This window comes from Marmota flaviventris, chromosome 9 (assembly GCF_047511675.1).
Source record: "Marmota flaviventris isolate mMarFla1 chromosome 9, mMarFla1.hap1, whole genome shotgun sequence".
Lineage (NCBI taxonomy): Eukaryota > Metazoa > Chordata > Mammalia > Rodentia > Sciuridae > Marmota > Marmota flaviventris.
This window is the reverse complement of record NC_092506.1, coordinates 66,887,391-66,908,527: the sequence shown is the minus strand read 5'-3', so window position 1 is coordinate 66,908,527 and position 21,137 is coordinate 66,887,391. Positions and strand designations below refer to the sequence as shown.

General features: G+C 46.1%; 1 protein-coding gene across 13 annotated transcripts in view; it reads left to right on the top strand.

Annotated features, from left to right (window-relative positions):
- Positions 1-21,137, top strand: part of Tenm4 (teneurin transmembrane protein 4) — a 753,505-nt gene that overhangs the window by 364,678 nt on the left and 367,690 nt on the right. For all 13 annotated transcript variants that reach the window (XM_071616542.1, XM_071616552.1, XM_071616550.1 and 10 more), the window contains 2 exons: positions 12,970-13,257; positions 17,294-17,563. In XM_071616542.1, coding sequence (XP_071472643.1) covers positions 12,970-13,257; positions 17,294-17,563 — 558 coding nt within the window. The remainder of the gene's footprint in view (positions 1-12,969; positions 13,258-17,293; positions 17,564-21,137) is intronic.

Here is a 21,137-nt window from a genome sequence, read left to right as displayed (position 1 = left end):
TGTAGGCTTGAGGGAGCAGATTTGTTTCAAATGGAGTGACTTAGAGGGAGCCACAGGGAAGGTCTGGACCCCTGGAAGACAGAGCTCCCAGCCACCTGCACAGGCCATGGAAGGAAGTCTGTCCTGAGTGCTACTGATTGGCCTGTCAACAATGGTATTCAAGCTGCTTTTGGGTTCTCGCCAGACAAAGGCAAAGTCAGAGTGTTTTGTAGCTAGAAGGAATCCAAGCATCCAGTGGGGATTTCAGAGAGTTGTATGTTTTTATTCACTTTGGTCCACCAGGAATGCTGGGGCCTAAGGCTTTGAGCTCACACCCGTGGGGCAGCACTTCTGAGCTTGACCCAGTTCCATCAACAGCAAAAGGCCTGGTTAATAGAGTCATAATAGAGCCTTCCCTTTACGAACTACCACTTCTGGGAGCAGTACTAAGTGCACAAACACATATACCACCACCCACAAAGACAGCAGCCCAGCCAATCCCTGATGTTCTCCTAGCAGGGAGCAGCGTCTCACTGGAGAAACTGATTCTGACTTCTTGATTCCCATTCCTACCTCTGTAATATCCTCCATGTCAGTTGTATCTGGATAAATGCCCTGCCTGGGTTTGTGTTAGACAAGAAGCTATTGTACACACAAAGTAGACATTATCAATATGTTTATATATTATACTATATAACATGTAATATTATATCAACAGCCCTGTTCACAGATGAGGAAAATGAGGCTCAAATAGAGAAACACTTGTCTATGACCACATGACACCTAAGGGTAAACAGGAGGGATTTTAACCCAAGAGTATCTGGTCTCTAAATTCCGCATATATTTCATGTGTTGAGTGCTGTCTGTCCTCTAAAGAGGGAAAATCCCCTTAAGTGTCACTCCTGACCATTCTCTGTGCTAAATTCTTTGCATGTGTTTTGTCACTTATATCTTCAATAACTTTCCCAAGATGATCCAGTGATTATCACAAGAGAGGACAGATGAAGAAACTGAGGCTCAGAGAGGCTTGGTAAGATGTCTCTGGTCCCACAGTGGTTCACACTGGAGCTGGGATTTGAAGTTTTAGAGTTGACTCTAGAGCTGCTGCTGGTGCCATCAAGCTTTACTGCCTGCCAGGGGTATAGGAAGGGAGCGCTAAATTATGGGTGGATCTAAGGAAGACATCTCTTGGTGTCCAGGGTCCACAGTGGAACCCTTCTGTTAGCATCAGAAGGAGGCCTATTGTGTGTGTGTGTGTGTGTGTGTGTGTGTGTGTGTGTGTGTGACTGGGGATTGAACCCAGGGGCACTCAACCACTGAACCACATCCCTAGCCCTTTATTGTATTTTATTTAGCGACAAGGTCTCACTGAGTTCTTAGGGCCTTGCTAATTTGCTGAAGCTGGCTTAGAACTTGTGATCCCCCTGCCTCAGCCTCCTGAGCTGCTGGGATTACAGGCCTGCGCCAGCCATTTTAATAGTCCTTCCCTTTAGGTCCTGAGCTGGGTACTAAAGAATAAAATCCCTCTCAAAGCTGCCTAGATAGGTCCAGGGTCTGTTTGGCTGAAAAGACAGAGGAAGAAGAGGAGTAGCCCCTTTCTACAGCTGCACAGTTTACCCAAGAACTTTCTCCAGGATGAGGAGTCCTTTGTGAGAATCTAAGTCTCACCATTTCCAGAAGCCTTAACTGTCCCCTGCCTCTCTAAGGAGCATAATTCCCCTGAGCTCTTTCCTCCCCACCTCACAGAGTGGATGCCTAATGGGAACCCCGGGTAATTACAGTCTAAGACCAGGTCTTAGTAGGGATGGGAGATTAATCAGCCTTCTTACTTCTTCTGATTAATTCTTAGCATGGACCTAGAAGAAGACTTTTTACAGGGATTGGCCCTCAAATAAAATGGGTTTCAGACTTGACCCTTGAAGTTTTCCAGAGAGGAAAAATGAGGTCCCTGTTGATGGGGCCAAACTGCAGAAGAAACGGGCCATTTCCCAAGGTGTCATTCATGAAGAAAGTCTGAGTCCTAGCAGACATAAGCTTGTCCTGAGGCCCCAGTGGGTCTGGCTTCTGAGAAAGCCACTGGGGTTGAACTGTACCCAGAGAAGATAGTGTTGGTGCAGGACAAAGGGGCATATGGAGGACATCAGTCAGCACCAGGAAGCTCCCGGTGGTTTTTGGTCAACACAATAGGAGACACAAAGGGACAAACAAGAGCATTTTTCTCTCCTGTACCCTGGTTGACTCTGGCTCACTCAGTTCAAGGGTCACCTCCTCCACTCAGCACAGGCCTGGCATTGGCATCTCCCTGTCTCTGTGTTGGTTACTGTTTTGTGTCCTCTGTGCTGGAATCACCTGTAGATATGTTTGTCCTTCTTACTGCTCCATGGGCTCCTTGAGAACTGAGGCTGCTTCCAAACCACCTCCTTGCTCCACACCTTGCTCAGGGTCCCACAAAACCCAGTGAGGCAGAAGAAGAACCAATATGGATAAGCCTGGGAGAAAGAACACAAGCAAGGTGAAGCAGGGAATCTAGCAAGAGGACTCAAAGACACAGATTGGCTCCAGTCCCTAAGTGCTATGGCTGCAGCAAAGGCTTCAGACTTATTTTCTAAGATCCCAAGGTATAGAGCTGAGGCCTATGGAAGGAAGGAAGGAAGGAAGATGGATTTCAGTTTCATGTCAAAAAGCACAGTCTAGCAGGCAGAGCCATCCCTGGAGGTGAGGAAGTCCCCAGTATTGGAGGTCATGTGATAATTCCATGGGGATGGCATTCAAGTATTTGAAGGGGCAAGAACCATCTGACCTTCCATGTTTCCTGCAATCTGTATGCATTTTCTGATTCTAAGATGCCACTACTTATAAGGAGAATCGTTGGTTGAAATGGCTTTGGAAGGATAATCAGGAATCTGGAAATCTTATAAAACCTCCTGTTGTTTAAGGATTTATTGTGTCCTGAGTCCCACGCATGCCCAGCCCTTTGAGGGGTTGGGAATCTCTAGTGGGAACTCTCTTGGCTTGGGATCACAGCCATCTGCCCTTTGATACTTGGCCTCTGACAAGCCTCCAACAGAAGGGCAAGATGGCTTCTGTAGGCAGTGGCACCATCTGTCACCTGCCTGACAACCACTGATTAGGGATGTCCCCATAGCCAGACTGGGCACGCAGCCACAATCCACCACACTCCTAGGAAAACCCTCTCCCTGGCCTAGTGTGCTCTTCTTTTCAGGGCCTATCAAGAAGCATTTGTGAAAGTCCTTCTCCCAAGTTCAGGTGAGGTGCCAAGTCAAGTCATCAGAAGAACTAATACTATTATAAAGCAAAGTGAAAGAACAAATAGAACATTTAAGCAAGTTAGAATATGAATGACCACGTAAGAAGCAGTGTAGATTATGAATGAGAAGCTTGAGCCTTGGAGTAGCACAGAACCAGGTTTGAATCCTAGCTGTGCTAATTTCTTACTGTGGCTAAGGTACTACACCTACTGGAATCCTGGTTTCTGTCTGTAGAATGGGAATGATTTAGGATGTGGTGAGGATTAATGAAGAAATGACTGTAAAGACCTTGCTCTTAGCCACCATTATTAATATCAATGTCTCACTGCTTAAAAGGCAAAGTGAGCCGGGCATAGTGGCACATGCCTATAATACTAGCAGCTAGGAGGCTGAGGCAGGAGGATCACAAGTTCAAATCCAGCCTCAGCAACTTAGCAAGGTGCGAAGCAACTCAGTGAGATCCTATCTCTAAATAAAAATACAAAATAGGGCTGGGGATGTGACTCAGTGGTCGAGTGCCCCTGAATTTAATCCCTAGTACTGCCCCCCCCAAAAAAAAAAACCCAAAAAAACAAAGGCAAAGCATTACCCCAAACTGACAGGGCCAGAAAAATGCACTCTGGGTGCGACAACAGAGAGCACAGACCTGGGAGTCACACCAGTTCCAGCCCTGGTGTGCCTGGTGTGTTGTATGAACTTGAGCATCACTTTGCCACTCTGAGCCTCAGCTTCCAAATCTGTAAAGTGGGAATAAGGATGCCTCCTCTGGTTTGCACAGAGCCCAACACAGTACCTGGCACAAGAATAAGGGCAACCATCTCCCCCACCCCCCACCAGCTTAAAGCCAAGTCCTCCAAATTGAAAGAACTAAGGGAAATAAAATTTATGGTTTTATACACACCCAGATACTACCCAGAACTTATATTTTGCAGAACACATTTTAGCTCTGAAATATTTATGGGCCCTTTTTGACACACAAAGAACTAAAAATATCACCCCATGCTTATGTTAAGCAAAACTTATAAAACTTCAGTCCAGCAGGAATTCAGTCAATTTCCTGGCTCATTTCTGGCTGTTCCTGAGGTTGCAAGGTAATCGGAGTGATAACAGCCCCTATTTCCCCCAGGCCTTAGTGGGGCAGAGGTTTCTTGGCAGTGCTGCACTGTCTGTGGAAGTCTCCCTGTGAATGCTCCAGGCCCCTGCCCCTCCATAAATATCGCTGAAGTCCACAAGAAGGGCCCAGGTTTGCTTATTGAGTTTCTCCCCAACACCGACAGCTTTGTTTCTAGTATCTCTTCCTCACATCTCCCCGTCTCCAGGAGCCCCACGCCCTGGTCAGTCTTCCAGGGCATCAAGGCCTCTCTGAAAACCAGCTGGAGGGGATCTCCCTCCAGGGCTTCCCCAGCAGGCTCTCTAATCCACATGGACTTTGCATTTTACCACTCACTGGTATTCTGGACATTTCTTTAATTCTCTACCAGGGTGTACATTCTCCTCAGGCTCCATCTCCAATCTCTTTCCCTCTCTAAAGTGAGAATTCAGAAGTAACCACCTTCTGTCTGTTCCAGGAGCATTCATCCACAGCATGACCTAGAACAGTGTGCTTCAAACTGTAGGTTGCAACCCACTAACAATTCTATATAAGTAGAATGGAACAGAAAATATCAAATTCCGGGCTGGGGCTGTGGCTCAGTGGTAGAGCACTTGCCTAGTATGTGTGAGGCACTGGGTTCAATCCTCAGCCACCACATAAAAATAAATAAATAAAATAAAACATCTATCAACAACTAAAAAATCATTTTTAAAAAAGAAAGAAAATATCAAATTCCACTCTGTGGCAAGGTTAAGCAGAGCTTTGTGAGATTTTTTGTTTTTATTTTAAAATTTGTAGGTGTAGGTGTGCCCTGAATTGCGACACAAGTATATTTTCACTGTAGGTCAGAAAGATCTGGAAGCCGCAGATCTAGACCTCCTCATACCTCAAAACTGTCTGGCCTGGCTCACCTTTTCCCTGACATTCTTTGGTTCAGTTTTAGATGTCAGTGTGACTGGTAAGGGCCCTTGATCATCTCTCCACCTTTGGCCCACCTCAGCAGGGGCTCAGGGCCTGTGGGTGGCATCCTTTCCTTGTCTGATTTGCCCATTCCAAGAAGCTCCAAGGAGTCAAAAGTATATGTCTTGTCCTCTGATGTCTTCAGGGCAGAAACTTAGAGTTGGGGGTGGAGGGAAGGATGCAGAAAGGGAGGGGAAAGGGGGAGCAGGGGAGGAAGGAGCCTCCTGGGATATGTCCAGCATCTCCTTCAGCAATTAGGTAGGATGAAGGGGACTTAGCAATTATTTATCAAATGAATTAGCCTATGGGACTAGATGTCCTCTACTTTTATTGAGGTTTAAACATTTTCTTATGGTTCAAATCTAGACCCAGACACTTGGAACCTTGTGATTTGGAGAAAGTCACTCACTCAATCTCTTTGAATTTGTGATCTTTCATCTTATTGATAAAATAGCAGTAAATAAGAGAAAATATAAAATTAGAGAATAACACCTACCTTGCACAGTTGGTGCAGAGACTAGAATAACATGTACCCAGCGCCCAGCGCCCAGCACATGAGGAGGTATTCTGTTAACAGTAGTTTCTTTGCTGTTACTGGCTCTTTTCCTATCTGAAATGATATTCTGATCACCATCACAACCAGGTGTCTCCCGGGCCTCCCCTCATTCACACACCTGTTCCAAGCTTCTAGCACCATCCAAGCCCAACTCCACATAAAAGAAAAACAAACCAAAACAAAAATATAAAAATGTGGATTTTAGAGTTAGAGAGTCCTGGATTCAGGTCCCAGTCATGTCCGTTACTGGCTGTGTGAACTTGATCAGCCACTTGGGTCATTCAACCTGGTCTCTCCAATGTGGAAAGCACTGAATTTTGGCCTCAATACCCTCTGGCTCCTTCCCTCCTCCTGTCCTGGGCCTACTTTCCCTCCCCATCAACAGACAAAACTGACACCCATGTCAGAGCATGGGGATGGACTTACAAACCTGCAGTTCATACTTTATCACAGCATTTGTTGCTGATGGTCCCTGTGGCTAACACCACAAGGGTTCAGTAAACTGTCACCACAAGGCTCATGTCCTGCTCATCACTGGAGTCCCCAGTGCCCAGCACAAGACTGGTCTATCACCATATGGAAGTGAATGGTTCTCTGAAGAGAACTCTGTGGTGCTCAAGTTGTACTTGGAGATGGGACTAGAAAACTGCCCCTAGAAGCAGGCTAACAGGAAAAGTCTGTGCCGTCTCCTGGGTTTTGCCCATTTCCTTGGGCTGGCCCATTGTCTTTCATGGAAGCCAATTGCTCATGGTGATTGTAGACTTGAGCTGGAGCCATGGTAGGAGCCTTGGTGTTAGCCTGAGTCCTGTCATGATGAAGCTGCTCGATTTTCCTTTAGGCATATATTTATTAACTACTTGAGCCTCCCAGAACAACTTTGTCTGCTTAATTGAGTCTGTCTAGTTACATAATTTATTGATTCAAAATAAATCAATAATGATGAAGATGGTGGCATTGATAGTAATAATTTTTCCATTCTTTATGCCTATGTAAAACATTACAGTTGACAAAGCATCTGACAAACCCAGCCTCTTGGGGTAAGGGACTTTGCCAGTGCCACAGAGCAGAAGGTGGCCAGGGAGGACTGACTCCTAACCTGAAGCTCCTATCACCAGCTGGCAGAGGGCATGGGAAGGAAGTCTCAGAATTGAACACTTCCAACTCTTTATTCTCTTCCTGTGATTTTAGGTAACTATTTAACTTCTCTAAGTATCTGGGGTTTTTTGTTTTTTTTTTTTTTTTTTTTTTTTTAAATAGGGCCCATTCACAGATCTGGGAAGGGTGAAAACTAAATGCCATCATCAAAATAAAACCTTTCCCAGGCTGCCTATAGCAAACCCAGAGTGCGCAGTAGCTGCTGGCGTTATTCTCAAGACAAGGCTGGAGGTAGTTGCTCAAAAGTCAGCCAGGCAGGAGAAGGGGCAGCTGTCTCCTGGTCAGCATTCTTACAGAAAACAGAATCTCCCTAGATGGTTTAGAAGAACAGACTATAATGAAGAGACAGGGTAAGGCAGGCACAGGGATCCAGCCAAGATGGTGAAATGAACAGAGTCGAGTATGGATGGAAACTGGTACAGCTCTGGTCTGGGCTGGTGAGAATGGTGGAAGGTATTAGCAGAGTCTAGTATGAGGTGGAGATCTGGAAGAGGAGTCACCTGGAGAGAGGTGGCGTGGACTGAGGCCACAGTAGATAGAGATCAGGGAACGTACCTCAGACTTCTCATATCCCACCTTCCTGCCCACCATCTCCTTCTGGTGCATCCCTTAAGAGATTCCAGTAAATGATGCAGAGTCTTCATGATATGAAAGAGTATGGGGAATCAGTAATGGCAGGCAGCTCTGGAGGACTGCAGTGGAGGGTATGTCTCGGGGATTCAGAGTGGGGTAGTGAGTTTTCTGCAGCAGTGAGAGAAGCAGAGGGAGAGTTAGGAAGGATCTTGAGAGGCCTGAGATGTCATGCTAGTGGGCTTTACAGGCATCGGGGAAATCAGAGGCTAGTAGATGTCTTAGTCCATTTTCTCTTGCTATCAAATACCAAAGACTGAGTAATCTATAAAGAAAGACATTATTTCTCAGTTCTGGCATCTGAAAGGCCAGTAACAAGATACCAGCACCTAGTAAATGACTTCGTGATGCGTCTTTACCTGGTGGAGGGCATTGCGTGGCAAGAGAGCGCAAACTTGCATGCTTGGGTCTCTCTTCCTCTCCTTCCAAAGCCACTAAACCCATTCTGGGGTCCCCACCCTCATGACCTCATTTAACCCTAATTACCTCCCAAGGCCCCACTTCTCAATGCCATCAACATACAAATTTGAAGATTAAATTTGCAACACATGAACTTTGGGAGAATACATTCAGATCTTAGCCACCGTAGGGAAAGAACAAGCATGTTTAAGCATGGCTATGTGCCACACTGCTTCTGACCCGTGGATGGAGACCACAGAGCTCCAGGTGGGCCACTTCCCCAGCATCCCTCCCAACCTCCTGTCAGGGCCTCCCAGTCTCTGCTTCAGAGACTCTTGCCCCAAGGGGACACTTCTCCACTGTTACTCCTCTTCCACCCTACCCTCTTCTTACTCTCACTATTCAATGCCAATTTGAATGTGAGCCATGACTGACCTGTCTATTCAAATAAGTAAATATTTCCTGAATTGCTATTAAGATGAAAATATGCAGGGGTTTGGAGTGGGTAGTCCTGTTATCCCTGCCTCTGCTTTCTGACAAGAAAGATATGAGTTTGGGGACTGTGTTCTTCATAATTTGTAGTTACTGAGCCTTTGCCTTGAAGCCCGTGTCTTTAGTCAACGGGTTAAAGCTGATGTAAAGAAGTAGTCATCCTCTGGTGTAATCCCTATAGTGGTCCTCGGCCTTATAGCATAAAATTCTGTGTTGATGTACCTTCTCCAGTTATACCTGATATGTAGCTGGAGCCTTCTAAATTACACCCTTTAAGAGAAAACATGTAATTTTCTGATGACAATAATAGCTAATATATAGTGAGCACTCATTATGTACCAGGGACCATATACCAGGGGTATATATTAATGCATTTAATCTACAAAACAACCCTGAGAGTTTTCAGATGAGGAAACTGAAACACAGAGAAGTTAATCACTTATCTGGGGTTGTACAGCTAGTCAGTGGGGAATACATCTAGCCCAGTCTTTCAGATTTACTTAATACATATTAACCTACAGGGAACTACCAAGATTTTGTGTTACTTAAGAAGGAATAAAGTAGCTGCCAAACAATTCTCTTCACTTCTTCACTTAGCAGACATTCTGTGGCACTGCGGATGCCCAGCCTGCCCTCAAGGAACTGTAGTCAAAAGGAGAGGCAGACAAGAAAACAAACCATCTAGTTAGCTACATGGGCAATGATGGAATAGTGTTCCCAAAGGCAGAGAGGCCAGAGTTAATGTCTGGAAAACACAAGTGGCCCAGTAAGATGGGAAGAGATGGTCCAGATGCAGAAGAGCCTTCATTTTGGCCAAAATTAGAATTCATCCTATTGGCTCAGCAGGATTGCTAGGGAGCATAAGAAGTCAGCAGCATGACCTGGCATTGCCAATTCATCTGGACAGCTTGTAACAGCAATACCATCTAGTGGTTATATTTGTGTGCTGAGTTCAATATCCTGGGGCACCATTCTGGATCTACTAGGCAAAAACTGTGTAACTCAGGCAGGATACTCAACTTGGCAATTTCTCATCTGTAATTTGCAGATAACCATAATACCCAAATCACAGGGTTGACATAAAGATTAAAAATGATAGCAAGTGTAATAATAGTTAAAAGTAAGGACTCAATAAATATTAGCTACTAATGAAAGCATATTAGTTGTTGTTAATACTAATTTTATTATTATGAGCTATTAGTTACTAGTTCTAATAATGGTTTTAATAATTCTTATTATGCTCACCTGCATTCTTGTCACTCAGGGGTTGGAAAGGCCAGAGGGCACAGAGGCAGCAGTTGCCTTCAGGATCAAAAGCCAGTACTGTGTTGATATCAACTTGGATAGTTATAATCAGCCTTTTAAAATATATATATGAGAATTTGGGCTGGGGATGTGGCTCAAGTGGTAACGCGCTTGCCTGACATGCATGGGGCTCTGGGTTCGATCCTTAGCTCCACATAAAAATGAAAAATAAAGACGTTGTGTCCACCGAAAACTGAAAAATAAATACTAAAAATTTTTTTCTCTCTTCTCTCTCTCTTTAAAATATATATTTTATATATATATATATGAGAATGAAATAGAAAATTGATCAGAGTTGTTTGCTCATGATGCAGTAACTTTTAGGAATCTTTTGTTTGCATCTTATATGTGGGTGTTGGGTCACATGTAAGATGTACTTTTAACTCTGGATTTCAGTCAGGAATGTTTGAAAGACCCTGGAGGAAAACTCATCATCACTGGTTTTTCCTGGGGATCTGTTTCTCAGATGTTCTGAAGACCACTGTCTTCCTGACAACCCATCAGGAGACTGAGAATCAAGACAGCAGAACTCAGGGCCGTGGGTTTGGGCCCTGGTCACATGACTTGATTTCTGTGTATGCAAGGTCAAATCACAGGGATGTACTGAGAATTGGCAATCAAAAAAAAAAAAAAAAAAAAGTCATTCATCAATCTATTCACCTTCACTGGCTGTAGGTACAATTGTCTCTCCATTGATACCAGTTTTGCTGCTGCTAACTCACCACATGGCCCTAGGCAGAGGACTATATGGCCCTGGGTCAATATTGCTCCATCTATGTCATGGGAATGAAAATAGTTGCCTTATATACTTCATAGTTTTTATGAGGACCAATAAAACCACAAGTGTTTGCACTCTGAAAAGTGTGAAGAACTATAGAGGAGAAAGCCTACAGTAGACACACAGGTCCATGATAAATCCCCCAAAACATCAAATGAAATTATAACCCCCAACCATTTCCTTGCAAAGTGGCACTGTTTACAGGTAGAACATAAGGACTTGTTGAGTGGGTCTAGAGGGTTCTTTTAAAAAGTAGATAGAATTTTGCACTGGAGCCAAGCTAAAACCTTGCCCTTGAGAGGGCCTTTGAGGTCTTAGAAGGGAAGAGAGTATCATTAGGCCAAAGAGCTCCCTCATATGTCCACGATCCCAGGCAGAACTTCTACTCTTCAGAGCAAATCTGTTGTATCGGTGTGTTTTGTTTGGCCTGAGAAGTATTTATTATTTTTAAAGGGTAGTGTTTAAAACTCACACATTTTGTATCTAAATTCAAATTTCCAACTTCCCTTAAAACTCACAGGACATCCTCCCACCCCAGACTCCCCCACTGCAGCATGGGCAGGCACTGGGCACCTGCACCTGAACAGAGTCACCCTCCCTGCTGTCAGAGGCCCCACCCAGCACTGAGGCCCCAGGTGCTCTGCACTTATCATGGGGCTCTTGTTCTGCTGTTTCTCTAAATAAGACAGCGAATCCAGGAAATGTTCTGTATATCCATGTTGCTCTGAAAAAAATGAAACAATGGAAAGCCAGAAGGAGAAGTCTCCGGGTTTTAAGAAAATAAGTGTTTCAGTCAGCTTTTTCACCACTGTGACTAAAAGACCCACCAGAACAATTATAGAGGAGGGAAAGTTTATTTGGGGGCTCATGGTTTCACAGGTCTTCTTCCATAGAAGGCTGGCTCCATTCAGGGCTCAAGGTGAAGCAGGACATTATGGCGGGAGAGTGTGGTGGCTGGAAGCAGCTCATACAAAGATCAGAAAGCAGAAAGAGAGGTCTCCACTGGCCCGATACAAATATATACCCAAAGCCACACCCTCAATGCCCCACTTCCTCCTCCAGTTACCACTCAGTTAATCCCACCAGAGGATTAATTCACTGATTGGGTTAAGGATCTTATAACCCAATCATTTCTCCTCTGAACCTTCTTGCATTGTCTCTCACATGAGATTTTGAGGTGCACCTCACATTCCAAACCATAACAATAAGGATCTTACATATATCTTTTTAGGGACATTCTGCTTTCTTCCTGTACTTACCCCTTAATTTAGGGAATTGTTTGCTACCCCAGAGCTCAAGGAAGACATCTGGAAGGAGAAGAGGATAATATCACAGCTAAAAATCCCTAGATGTCAGTCAAGGGCAAAAGCATCAAGCTGGGAAAAAGAGGAACAAGGATGACAAGGAACTTCCCCAGTAAGATACCATATGGCTCCATAGCTAGCCACAGATGCATGGGGCAGGCCTTGTGCTCCCAGGTGCTGGTGGTGGCACTGCTGAGACCCATGGGTCTGAAGATGGCTAGATGGAAGGATTGGAGGTTGGAGTCTTGGGAGGACAGAATAGGAAAACTCAAGCTTCAGAGACAACAGACCTGAGTTTTGGTCCTGGCTCTGAAGCTCAGTTTCCTCACCTGACACATGAGCATTGGTCAAACAGATATTCTAAGTGCCTACTGTGCCCCAGCCCTGGCTCTAGGTGCTGTGAATAAGCAGTAAACAAAACAGGTGAGGCACGTGCCTCAGGGAGCTTGCCTACTAGTGGAGGAGGCAGGCAAGAAGCAAATAATCACATAGCTACTGGGTGGGGGTGACTATGGGTTGTTTGCTTACAGCTTGACTTCTTTCCAAAACAGGTTGGAGACAGTAATGACATCTGGGGGCATATGATGATTTATTAAGATAATATATGCAAAATGTTCTTCCCAGTGCTTGCATTTATTCATTCTCCAGGAGCCTTTAAGAGTTCTGGTTCCTCCCCTGTCGCAGCTGGGATATGATGGGAACAGGGTCCAGTTCCAGCCTACAAGCATTACCAAATGCCAGGGCCCTCTGATCTTTGTTGTCAGCTCCCCTAATACCCAGCACCGGAGGAAAGGCTGGAGCATGAACAGACCAAGTAGCAGAAAGAGACAGGACTCACAACTGGAGGCCCTGGGTGCCAGTGCCCTCTGCCACAGACCAGACAACAGAGGCTTCTCCAGCCTGAGGCTCTTCACCCACTTCAGGGCGACCACCAATCCAGGGACAGGGTAGTCCAGGGCATTGTCACCATGCCAGGTGACAATTCTGGCATTGTCTTTACCTCCTGAAGACTAGAACTCACAAGCTTCTTATGGTTTCCCCCACTCCAGTCCACCCAGTCGTGAGTGCGGCAAGGACCCAGTTGGTGGATGTGGAGGAGCGAGAGCCAGAAGCCATGGACGTGAAGGAGAGGAAGCCTTACCGCTCGCTGACCCGGCGCCGGGACGCAGAGCGCCGCTACACCAGCTCTTCTGCTGACAGCGAGGAGGGCAAAGCCCCGCAGAAGTCCTACAGCTCCAGTGAGACCCTGAAGGCCTATGACCAGGACGCCCGCCTTGCCTACAGTGGCCGCGTCAAGGACATGGTGCCGCAGGAGGCTGAGGAGTTCTGCCGCACAGGTGAGGGTGAGCCAGGCGCAGGTGGGTGCACAGGTGTGCCAAGAGGGAGCTGGGACAGGTCAAAGCAAGTCTGTACTGGGCATGTAGGTCTGGTAAAAGCCAGTCCTGTAGTTCATTCTTGGCTTATTTAAATTCTTACTCAGTCCCTGGCATAGTAATGTGGCTAGGAGCTGGGCTTCTGCATTAGAAGCTTTAGGTGTTAGGTATGAGCTGTTGCCCTACTGCAACGAATTGTTGTGAGGACTTAGTGGGATGACACTTTTTAGTGATAAGCATGGTAACACTTAGTAAGTACAGAAAACTTGGTGATTTGGAGGATCTCCTAGTACCTGACTCCTTCTCCTTCACTTTCTACATGCAGTAATCACCAGCCTGTTCATCCAATCCCAGAACACCTTTCAAATCCATCTGTCTTCTCCATTCCCTCTACCCTTCTCATTTCCGGTGATTATCAACTGTCTTGACGGATTAACCAAAACCATTCCCTTTGCTCATAGGGGATGGTTTTTGTTAATCCTTCAAGACAGAAAGGCTTCCCTTGGGCCTTTCTCAGCACCACACTAGAGTGAGCCAGGGATGACCCTGTGGTCTGGAGGCTAAGCTCCTAACCTAGCACTGGAGGGCCCTCTCTGCTCAGTTTCTGTCTTCTTAGATTTTCTGTCCCCTGCCTCTCCACACCTACCACTTATGGTCCCACCCTGCTCAACCATTCCCAGGCTGCAGTGGTAGTTGTTTCCCACTCTGGCGCCTTGGGCAGTCCTGTTTCTCTGCTTGCAGAGACTCAAGCCCTCTCTGAGGCCTGGTACGTGACAACCAGTCCTTCACAGTTCATGCTACTCACCCTGATTCTGCCCTATCCTTCTCCTCTCCAAAGACAGGGTCAATTAAGCACTATTCTGGTAATTTACATACGTTTTCACAATATTGTTTGATTCTTTCAACAACCCCTGAATCATTTGCCCAAGATCACAGAGGTAAGATGACAGAGGTCACACACACACACAGAGCCACTTATGACTTTCTCATTTCTATTCCCTCCCTCAAGCCTAAATCCACATCAAAGCTGCCTTGCTAGTAAGGCCACCTCTCAGCCTTGAAAAAGCTCTTAGCTCTTCCCTTATGGCTTAAAGCTCATGCTTTGGCATCAGATGGATCTGGATTCAAATTCTGACTTTGCCATTGTTCTGACCCTTGGCTTCTTCACTGTGCCATGGGATAATAGTACCTAATAGCCAGGTGGTTGTGAGGATTGGTAAGGATCGTACATAATGCACTTGATACCAGAGCCTGGTATGAACAGATGCTTCATAAATGCTGACTGCTATTAAATTGCCATCTCTGGGTCTCAGTGAGAGGAAGAGATAAAATATCTCAAAGTTAGCTGTGTCCTGCTTGAGAGAGCTCAGAGAGCCCTTAGCTTAGATGCACCTCTCATCTGTAAGGATCATCCTGTACATTCTCATCTCATGTGCAGGCATGTGCAGAGTGGTTCATTAATTACCATCCTGGATCCTCAAAACTCCTTTGAAGGTAGAGGGTCATAGGTTATCACCCATTTTAAAGACAAGAACATTGAAGCCCAGGTGATCATCATCACAAGATTGCATAGCTAGATGTTGGGTGGGGTGGGATGTCAACCCATGTCCTGCTTCTCAAGCAAAGATGCCAAAACGTCACAAAGCAAAACAGAGCACAAGGATTTCTCACATGTTATAAAATAAATCTTCAAACTCACAAACCAGAGGAGACCGTGTATTCAACAGGATTCCTGAGCTTTTAGACTTGACTCTTACCTTGCTTTTCCTCTAGTCCCAAGATGTTTCAGCTCACTGGTATTAATGCCAATTCTGGCTGCTTAAAAGGGTTTGCAGGGTAAGCCATATGGAAATCAACGCAACCCAGGCTGTTTATGGCAAATAAATTTGATTTTTCACTTAACAGAGAAGTCATTTTTGTAACATGTGAATGGCCTCTCTTGAGAAGGCCAGCCCAGCAGAGTACAGACATAGGGTGAGGGCAGGACAGAAGTGGGGTGTATGGATCAAAGGATAGCTAGGGGAGTGTGATATGCAGAGAGGGTGGGAAGCTGGCTGGGGGATGTAGGCTCCAATTTGGAGTTTTCATTTTCTTCGAAGGAGAGAAAAATAGGAGGGCAGATTGTAGTATGCCGCACAGGGGTGATATTCAAAATGTGTAACATCTGGTCTGGCCCAGACCCCCGCCAATCAGAATGTCTGCTTGGCCACTGAGCACAGCCCAGGAGCCCCTGCTGTTGCAGGGCCTGCTAATGTTAACCATTTATGTAGTAACTGATCGTGGGGAGATTGGGAGGAGGGGTTATAGGGAAGGATCTGGAATAGCTAGAACAGAGGCTCTGAGGCACCAGGTATGTAAAAAGGCATTGGGGGCTTGGGCAGCAATTACAGAATTTACCCACCATTATGGAAGCATTCATGACTTTGTCCAAATCAAGGCTGTCAGCTTGTAGCACCTGGGGGACAGGCCCAGCATGCACCTCCCACTACCACAGCTTACCCAAGAGCTCTTTCACAGCAGTATACCAGTTGGTCTCTCCTCCACCTCCAGTCTCCCCTTATCCACATCAAAAGTACTGTCAGGGAGTGCTTGTTTATGTGTTTATTTAGCCAACTTTTCCTGAGCTCCTCCTCTGCAGCAGGCATGATAGGTATTAGACACAGATGACAAGGAGCACAGGCTTAGAAGGCCTCTGCTGGTCCCCTCCCCACCTTTCTGGCAGTGACTTCCACTTGCCTTTGCAGGCTTACCATGTTCAGTCCACCCTGGTTGCGGGATGCAACCTTTAATGCTTGGGCGTCTGCCTCTGCTGTCTTCCATCTCTGCTCCTTGCATTCACCCTCATCCTCAGACCTCTCCCCTGAGCTCCCCACCCAGCTGTCTGACTTCCTGTATCCCAGAACCCCCCTATTCTCCCCCACCTTGGCCTTCACCCCTCAACCACATATTTGCTTGCCTCTCCCCACTTGACTGAGCTCTTTCGTGTCAGGGGCCATACCCTACTCACTGTTGCATTTCAGTAAAGGCCAGCTTTGAATTGGTGCCACCTGATATAAGTTGGTGTCTCCAGATTGTCACTTTAATTGGCATATGGCCCTTCAAGTCATTATACACTTCCTCTTCTTTACCCACAAAATACTCCTGGGCATAGTAGACTGTGGAGTAACTTTCAAGAGCAATGAAGGTGGCTGTGTTTCCCATGAAGGCAGCATCCCCTTTGTCACTCAGGTCCTAACACCTGGGTAAATAACCCTCATCCACATCTTCTCCAGCCTCAGTTTCAGGCACTTCCAGGCCTTTTTGGACCCTCAAGGGACCCATCTCTGCTGATTCCCCATTGCAGCCCCACCTGGTGAGGGAGAAGCAGGGGTAGCCTGTTTCCTTATTCAAGGCAACTTTCCTTGGACAGGCAGGACCTTCTCCATTCTAGTACTCTGGGCTCTCCCTACCAGCCAGAAAGGAACTTCTGTTTCCAAGGAGACCACCAAAGTCTCATTGCCTAGGCTTCCATCCTGTTCTGGACTTGCTGGCAAGTCCTACCTGGAAGGGGCAGACTGAAGCTCTCAATGCAATTTAATGCTCACATTTTGAGTCCCTTCTGAACACTGGACTTTGTTCTAGGCACAAGGATTTAGGAGTAAGCACATTGCCTGCCGTTGTTGAGGCCCTCTCCAGCAGAAGTGGCAGACAGCTCTATCTTAAAAGGTCCACCATGCCACAGACTGGGCAAGAACTCTGACAGGGGCTGGGTGGAAGAAGCAGGGCAGTCGGCACAGGTGTGGTATTGAGGAAAACTTCACAGAGGAGGTGCCATTTGAATTGGGCTTTAGTTACAGAGACTTTGGCCTGGTGGAGAAGGGGCAGAAGGAGCCCTTCAGTTACAGGAAACACCTCAAACCAAGGCCTGGGCAGAGAATGCCATGGTGAGCTCAGACAAGGGGCTGCAGGTGGGAGGACTATCCTCAATGCACTAACCAAGATCACCTGTGTTTTCTCTCAGGCACCAATTTCACCCTGAGAGAGCTGGGACTGGGGGAAGTGACGCCCCCTCATGGGACCCTCTACCGAACAGACATCGGCCTCCCCCACTGTGGTTACTCCATGGGGGCCAGTTCTGATGCTGACATGGAAGCTGACACTGTGCTGTCCCCTGAACACCCTGTGCGGCTATGGGGCCGGAGCACACGGTCAGGGCGCAGCTCCTGCCTGTCCAGCCGAGCCAACTCCAACCTCACACTCACCGACACAGAGCATGAGAACACAGAAACCGGTGAGTGGCTTGCTTGGCCTGTGTCGGGTGTCTGGGTTGCTGGCTAAGGCTGTAATTACAATATTGATTTTCTGTTTCATCACTTGGGACTCTGGTGAAGTTGGTGAAATTGCTTTGCTCTCAGTGGTCAAAAGTCAGAGCCTCTTCCACAGACACTGAAATATCCACCCATGGGTAACATGTCAGAGGTTGGGTTGCTGCCCTTTCCATCTGGATTAGGGAGGAACCCAAGAGGTTGGGTTATTGTTTACAAGGTGCCTACATGTGAGCAGCCAAGGGACACCAGATAGTGAGAACCCATCCCCCATAGCTTGTCCTATATTCAATCAACAGTGCCTAGACTGAATCCTGCTCACATTATCTCTGAATCCTGAGCATCTCCAGTATCTTATGTTGATCAAAGAATGGTTTACAAACAAAAACTGGCATTTGGGGCTAACTTGAATCTTGAGGTTTAGGGAGATGTTGGTCAAAGGCTACAGAGTTTCAGTTAGGAATAAGTTTATATGATCTCTTGCACATAGTGACTACAGTCATTCAGGCTGAGTATCCCTTATCTGAAGTGCTCAGGGACATAAAATTGGAGTTTTTAAGATTTGGGAATGTTTGCATAGACTTTGCAGGTGGAGCATCTCTAATCAAAAAATCTGAAATTGGAAATGTTTCAAAAATCTGGCATTATGCTCAAAAGTTGGATTTCAAAGCATTTTAGATTTTTAGATTAGGGATCTTCAAACTATACTAACATATACTTTAAAATTGCTATCATCCCAGCAACTCCAAAGACTCAGGCAGAAGGATCACAAGTTTGAGGCCAGGCTGAGCAACTGAACAAGATCCTGTCTCAAAGTAAAAAAAAAAAAAAAAAAAAAAAAATTAAAAGGGCTGGGGGTGTAGCTCAGTGGTAGAGTGCCCCTGGGTCTAATCCCTGTACCAAAAAAAAAAAGTAAAAACTTGAGATTTTGCTCCAACTTCTTTGTGACCCCATGAAGTGCTGCCTCCAGATCCTTATTCCACTGAAGCTCCTTTTCTCAAAGCCCTGAAATGCTCTGGGAGAAAAACAGGGCAGCTAGTTACCCACCTCCTTCTTATGGTGGAAAGAAAGGACTCAGTTTCAGAATTTTCCTTCTTCCTCTTGAGCCCTTGCTGGCACATCTCCAAGGGGCTCTGGTCCACTCTAGTCCTGCATGGAGCCTAGCACTCAGGGAATCTCCCCTTCTGCTGCATATTTTTTTATTGATTTTTTTTAAATGCACAACAGCAGAATGCATTACAATTCTTATTACACATATAGAACACAATTTTTCATATCTTTGTGTATAAAGTATATTCATGCCAATGTATGCCTTTATACATGTACTTTTTTTTCCCTCATATTATGCTCCTCCAGCCCCTGGGCAGTTTTGCCTGGCCGGGTCAGCACTGAGGCAAGTCCTGTTGTTGGGGTCTGGCTGTGAAATCTGAGGAGAGTGGAAGAGCCCAGAGACAGCCCCACTGGGTGGGGAGGGTTTTGTTTCTGGGAAGTCCACAGAGAGGGTCTGCAGGTGCTTCCACACCAGAACCCCCAGAGCGGAAGCAGTCTGTATTAGAGCAGCAAGAGCCAGCCAGAGGCCATTTCACCCTACAGGCTCCCCGCTCCCAATGCAGGAGCCTAGGAATTGCTAGGTCAGGGTAAGCCCTAGGTCATAGATGACGGCCTAGACCAGTTAGTCTGAAAAAGAGTCTCCACCTGAGCTGTGTGAGACCAAAATCCAGATTAGGATCTGGCAAGTGACAGGTCAGGGTCAGATAGGAACTTCATCCTCTTAAAGAGCTAGATGCAGCACAGTTCCAAATGTCCATTCATCTACCCATGCCTGAGAACTCAGATATTTCTCAGGTGGCCTGTGTGTTTCTGGGACAAGAGAAAGGCAGATCGGGGATATCATCTTGGCAATGCCACCTTCCCCTGGCTCCCAACCAACCCTGTGAGAGTGCAAGTGACCTTAGTCCCTGAGGAGCTTCTCCACTACAGCAGGGAACCACCCACACCCTTTCGCTACCTTCCCACCAAGGCCTGGACTGAGCCAGTGGCCCTGCCTCTGCCCACCCCACTATGCACCGAACCAAAGCACCAAATTGAAGGACAGAGCAAGGCCTATACAGAGAAAATGGGTCCTATATAGGGGACAAGAAGTCTCAGTTCAATGACTGGCCTGAGATGTGGCATTGGGTGAGTTCCATCCTTTCTCTGGACCTCAGTTTTCTAATATGTAGAATGGTTAAATGAAATAAATATTTTCTTTTTTCTTGGTACTGGGGATTGAACTCAGACGCACTTAACCACTGAGCCACACCCCCAGCCCATTTTTGTATTTTATTTAGAGACCTGGTCTCACTGAGTTGCTTAGTGCCTTGCTAAGTTGTTAAGACTGCCTTTGAATTCCTGATCTTCCTGCCTCAACCTCCTGAGCCACTGGGATGACAGGCATGTGCCACCATGCCCAGCTTAAATCAGTATCTTCTGTGTTCTGAAAATATTGATAGTTTTTAGGTTGGGAGGGAGAAATATTCCATAGTCAAGCAATGAGGAACCACTTGGTTAAACCAGTATGTCTACTCCAGGACTTCTCAGAACCTTTAAGATGGTAGTATGCCAATTAATGGATAAATTAACAGAGGGATATATGCAGCATTCCCCAGATTGTTGACCTCAGAATCCTTTATTCTCAGAGTATCTGATGGGATCAAGTGTTTTAATAGATAGCTTTTGGTAGCAATTGAGCTGAGTGATCTGCAAGCCCTTCTAGATCTAGGATTCTGATTTAAGTACTTAAATACATAAGACGAAGATGTGCACAAGATGAAGAAACAGTAACATTGGTTATTATTCCATTACTATTAGCATTAGCATTAATAGTTGTGGCTGATGATCAGAACCCAAGCACGGCACTAAACACATTAGCTGTATGATCTCATTTGCTCCACCTACAACACTCTGAAGTCGATTTTATTATTCCCATTTCACAGAAAAAGGAAACTACATCCCAAAGAACCTAAGAAATCTCATCAGTCACATAGCTAGCAAGATGGGAATGGATTCAGGCCTGTGTGACTCTAAAACTTTGAGTCCTTTAGCCCTAGTTATTCTAGTGAATTCTCTCAGTGGCAAAATACTCAAATTGTCTGTTCTTTTGAAGGCTTCCTGCCATGATGACAAATGATCATTTCCCATAAAGTCATGACAGAGTGAAGCACGCACCGCCCACATTATTGTATATTCCCTCAGAGCTGAATTACAGCTGAATTAAGCCTCTGTTGGGTGATAATGACATATCCAATGAGCCTGAAGAGTTTCAGCCTTTGATAGTGGAGACAAGGAGATGGCTGCCTGCTCTCCAGGACACGTTGCTCTCCGATTGTCCTTTTCCCCCTGGCTACAGAACTCTAAGCTCAACAACACTAGAGGATGAATGGGCAGGCAAAGGAAGAGGAGTAGAATCTAACAAAGTGCTCCTGACCCTGCTTCTGTCTCAGGCCTGGACCTCTCAGACCCACACACTCCCGTGGTGCCCGTGTGCTCTCCACTTGCCTC